Source organism: Bipolaris victoriae (genome assembly GCF_000527765.1).
Source record: "Bipolaris victoriae FI3 unplaced genomic scaffold scaffold_299, whole genome shotgun sequence".
Lineage (NCBI taxonomy): Eukaryota > Fungi > Ascomycota > Dothideomycetes > Pleosporales > Pleosporaceae > Bipolaris > Bipolaris victoriae.
The window spans coordinates 1-4995 of NW_014575093.1; the positions used below are offsets into that span (position 1 = coordinate 1).

General features: G+C 49.6%; 1 protein-coding gene across 1 annotated transcript; it reads left to right on the forward strand.

Moving 5' to 3' along the window:
- Positions 1–135: 135 nt before the first annotated feature.
- Positions 136–927, forward strand: COCVIDRAFT_32089 (hypothetical protein; the record flags this gene model as incomplete). The annotated part of the gene is made up of 3 exons (XM_014694577.1): positions 136–313; positions 485–555; positions 622–927. The coding sequence occupies 3 exons, from the start codon at positions 136–138 to the stop codon at positions 925–927; spliced, it is 555 nt and encodes a 184-aa protein (XP_014550063.1).
- Positions 928–4995: the final 4068 nt, after the last annotated feature.

The window sequence follows — 4995 nt, forward strand, 5'->3', positions numbered from 1 at the left end:
GACACAGTCCGCGACGCCCTCGCAGTCGCACAAACTAAAGCCAAAACCAACGCAGAGCAGACCGCGCAAGCCCTCGACCAGATCAAGGGCGAACTTAAGAACACCGTAGATATTGTGCAACTAGTAGCTGCCAACATGCGACAGAACGCCAGTACAGTAGAAGAGGCGAGAGCGGCAGCCAAAGAGGCGACACAAGTGGGCAAGGCTACCCTGGAAATGGCAAGAGAGATCAAGAACAAAGCACCACAGCAGCAGCAGACGAACGGGCCAACATCGTACGCTGCGGCAGCAGCAAGAGGCCTTCCACTAGCAGGTACATACAATACACAGAGTCGTAGAGCACCTATCGTGCAAACACAACGTGAGGTTATCGTGAACATTAGAGATCTACTCACTGTGTAGGCCTTGCGGGCAATGAACCTACGTAACCTTAAAGCCTACGTTAAGCGTGCAATTGAGTAGAGCGGTAATAAGAACATTATAGGCGTGAAGATCGTTTCCTCTAACCAGCTTAAGAGCGGCGACCTCAGCGTCAAGGCAGCCACCAGCACCGAGGTCGAAGCACTGCGGCAGTTCGCAGACGACTGGGCCGCGCGCATCGGCCACGGCGCCAGCNTACAGATCCCGACGTACGGCGTGCTCACCCACGGCATACGCACCAGCATAATGAACATGGACAGGTTCGAAGACAATAGAAGCCAGATCTTGCAGGACAACAGACCGTTTATCCCGCAGGCTGAGATCCGCCATATAGGATGGCTGACTAGAGACGCTACCGCCAAGACCGCGTTGACTATTACGATTAAGTTTACTCGACCAGAAGACGCCAATAAGATTATTGACGAGGGCCTTGTCTGGCAGGGCGAGGTGTTCCAGTGCGAGCAATACGAGCGACAGTGCCGCGTGAAGCAGTGCTTTAAGTGCTAAAAATACGGCCACATAGGAACCTAGTGCAAGGCAGCAATAGCATGTGGCTTCTGTGCGCAGGAGCACGACACCTAAGACTGTCCAGCCAAGTCAGACCGGACTATAGCCAGGAAGTGCACGCTGTGCCGCGGCGAGCACGAAGCGTGGAGCCGACAATGCTCTACTAGGAAGGACGAGATGGCCAAAGCGAAGATGGCCTACGACACGCGGCCGCAGTATCACTTCGTACTAGAGATAAGGGGAAGAAACGTACAGCCTGAAATGCCTACTACTATCCTTAGAAGTAGGTCTAGCCAAAACACAGCGCTGATATAGCCTACGCAGCCCACAAGGAGCCGGTCGCAGGCCCAACGAGGATAGAAGCGGGCCAACACGGGAACTGCAATCGATACGATAGACTAGGAGAACGCGTTGCTGGCAGTGATAAGTAGTTAGCGACCACAGAGAACGATTATGCCGAGCCGCAGAGCATTAGAGGCGATTAGCGCCAACGTGCGGCTAACTCAAAGCAACACCTAGTATATAGAGATCGACTGCGAGATAGAAGCATAAATTAGTATAACACACTAAGCATACTACAGTATAACGTACGCAAGTTAAGAGATATAGTAATGGCGATGCTGCTGCGAGACCCCTAGATACATGAGTACGATATTCTGGCCATCTAGGAACTATGGAGGAACCTGTACATGGCGACCACTCACCACCCAGCAAAGGACGTTTTCTATCTCTGCTATTCAGCGGCAGTAGACGAAGAAGGCCCAGCGAGGGTCTGTTTCTTCGTTAATAAGAGAATTAACTACAGTAGATGGCGCTTTAAGGAACACTTGAGAGACGTCTGCTCTCTTGTCATTGAGCCTAGTAGGAACTAACAAGAGCAGCAGAGTGTGGCGATCTATAACATCTATAATGTAGTAGGAGGTAGAGGTCCTATAGGCTCTACGCTTGTAGACGTCCGCGCAGTCCTCAAGAAGTATAGTAGTAATAAGTAGATCCTGCTAGGCGATTTTAATCTGCATTACTCTTTGTGGGGAGGTTAGAACGTTAGACACATTAACCTATAGACAGAAGACTTAATAGTAATTATAGAAGACTTTGACCTTAGTAATACGCTAGCGGCTGGGACAATCACATACGAAGAAGCGGCGCGGTAGACTACTATTAATCTATGCCTCGTTACTGTCGGCCTTGTTAATAGGATGATTAGAAGCGAGGTAGACCGCGATCTCGACCACGACTCTAACTACCTACTAATAAGCACAGCGCTCGATATAACGGTGTAATCTATGTAAGAGATGATAAAGAGGAACTAGAAGCGCATAAACGAGAAGACGTACCTAGAAGACCTAAAAGCGACTCTCCCGCGACTACGTAGGCTAATAACTAAGCTAGCACTTGATAACTACATCCGCGACGTAACTACCGCCATTAAGACAGTAGTAGATAAAGCAACTCTATAGATATGCATCTTAGCTTAGGTAAGAGAAGAATAGACGGCGGAATGCAAGATAGTACTAGCGGAGGCGAAGAGGCTTAAAAGGCGGCACGGCTAACACGGTATAGAAGAGACGTGGTAAGCGTATTAAGAAGCGAGAAACTATAAAGCTAGAGTAATTCGCAAAGTAATAACTTAGATGCATAGAGACTGAGTAGAAGAAGTAGCGCAGTCACTAGAGAAGCTATAGAAGCTTGTAACCTAGGCCAAGACAAGAGGTAGTACGGCCCCTAGGGTCACGCCCGCTATACGACACCCAACGACAGAACACGAAGTCATAGAGCTAGCTAATAAAGTAACTCTATTCTGAGATGTCTTCTTCCCCGCCCCACTAGCAGCAGACCTAACAGACATACAGGACGCTGAGTACAGCGGCCAGATCGAGTTCCCCGTAGTAACGGAAAAGGAAGTAAGAGACGCGATCTGTATAGTAGCACCTTTTAAGGCCCCTAGGCTAGATAGTATAGCAAATCGAGCACTATAGGTAGGAGAGAGGCTAATTACTAAGCACCTCACAAGAATAGTCAACTGCAGCCTGCGCCTAGGATACTGCCCTTCTTACTTTCGTGAGTCGACCACGGTCGTCCTGCGTAAGCCAGGCAAAGACAACTACACCGTACCCAAAGCATACCGGCCGATCGCGCTGCTTAACACAGTTAGTAAAGTTATGGATGCTGTTATTACTCGACGACTTAGTCACCTAGTTAAAATACAGCAGGTGCTGCCCGATACGCATATAGGCGGCAGGAGGATGCGCTCTACTAAATACGCACTGCATGCCGTTACGAGCAGGATCTACTAGGCATGGAACAAAGGTGACGGCCAGGTAGCTAGTCTTCTACTGCTCGATGTCTTAGGCGCCTTCGATAATGTCTCGCACCCACGACTACTCTATAACTTATGGAAGCGAAAAGTAGATAAGAAGACAGTGAAGTGGATTGCAAGCTTTCTTAGTAATAGGCACACTAGAATTGTAGTAGATGGCTTCACATCATAAGAGTACGCAATCAACACGGGCATACCGCAGGGCTCGCCGCTCTCGCCCATTCTCTATCTCTTCTACAATGCCGATCTTATAGACGAGTGCAACAGAGAAGCCAACACAACGTCCATAGGGTACATAGATAACGTAGCTATCCTCGCATGGGGTAATATAGCAGCAGAGACATACAGCACACTAAGTCGCGTTCTCGAGAAAGTACAGCGATGGGCCATCACCCACGCCTCTATCTTCGCACTAGATAAGTTCCAGCTAACTTACTTCACACGCTCGCGTACACGCATTAACAGAAACAGGACAGTGCAGACTAGCTAGGGCGAGGTAACGCCTAAGCCAACGTGCAAGTATCTAGGCCTAACTATGGACTTAAAGCTGCAGTGGAAAGAACATGTAGAAGAGATCAGACGCAAGGCGATAAAGACGGTCAGCGCGCTTAGCTGCCTCGGAGGCTTAACCTAGGGCATCACGCTTGCAGACATGCGGAGACTGTACAAGGCCACAGCGCTGCCATAGATAATATATGCCTGCTCCATCTAGTCAAATGCTAGCGTCAAGGGCAAAACATACACGAAGAAGACACTCAACGTCCTATAAAGCATACAGGCAAGAGCAGCAAGAGCCATATGTAGAGCATACAAAGCTACGTCTAAAGCAGCACTCAACATTGAAGCACACCTCCTGCTAATTGAGCAGCAGATATAGAAGCACAACGCCGACGTTATTATTTAGCTTCTCTCGAGCAAGCACATAGCATACATTTCAAACCTTAAGGTAAGCAGAACACAGCCCGCTAGCGTAAGCATACGCCGCACTAGACACGTCGACTCCTAGCAGAAGATATACGATGATATAAAGGGTTAGCGCAGACAGGATCTTAAGATGCAGGAGCTAATTCCACTCTTTATTACTCCGCCTTGGCGACACGGCCTAAAGACCTACATAGATAAGAGCGCCGACAAAGCACGTAGTCGACACGACAGAGAATATGAGAAGGACTAGAGCCTTAGTATCTACACCGACGGCAGCGGCATAGATGGCGAGATTGGGGCTGCAGCAGTATGCTCACTCACACATTAGACCCGTATAGTACACATAGGGCCAGACACAACCTCGATAGTCTACGCCGCCGAGCTATAAGGCATCAGCCTCGCACTGTAAATAGTATAAGAGTATATAGAGCGAGGGGGTAAGAGGCGGAAGGTAGCTATCTACACAGATAACTAGGCAGCCATTTAGTTAGTGGCCAAGGCTGAAGGTCGATCAGGAGCATACATTCTCGCAGACATTGCAGAACAGGTCAAGACGCTCTAGGAAATGGACCGGCCAGTGACAATAAGGTGGATCCCAGCCCACACCGGTATCCCAGGAAACGAAGCTGTCGACAGGGCCGCCAAAGAGGCTACAGGATGGAGAGAGGACGGCCGCAGACACCCGCCAGCAGACGCACCNCCCAGGCTCTACCCAATCAGATCGACCGTCAGACGCTGGTGCAGGACTCAAACAGAGCGAGCGTGGGCAACCAAGTGGCGAGCAGAGGCGAAAGGTCGAGCAACCTACAGACACACACCATGGC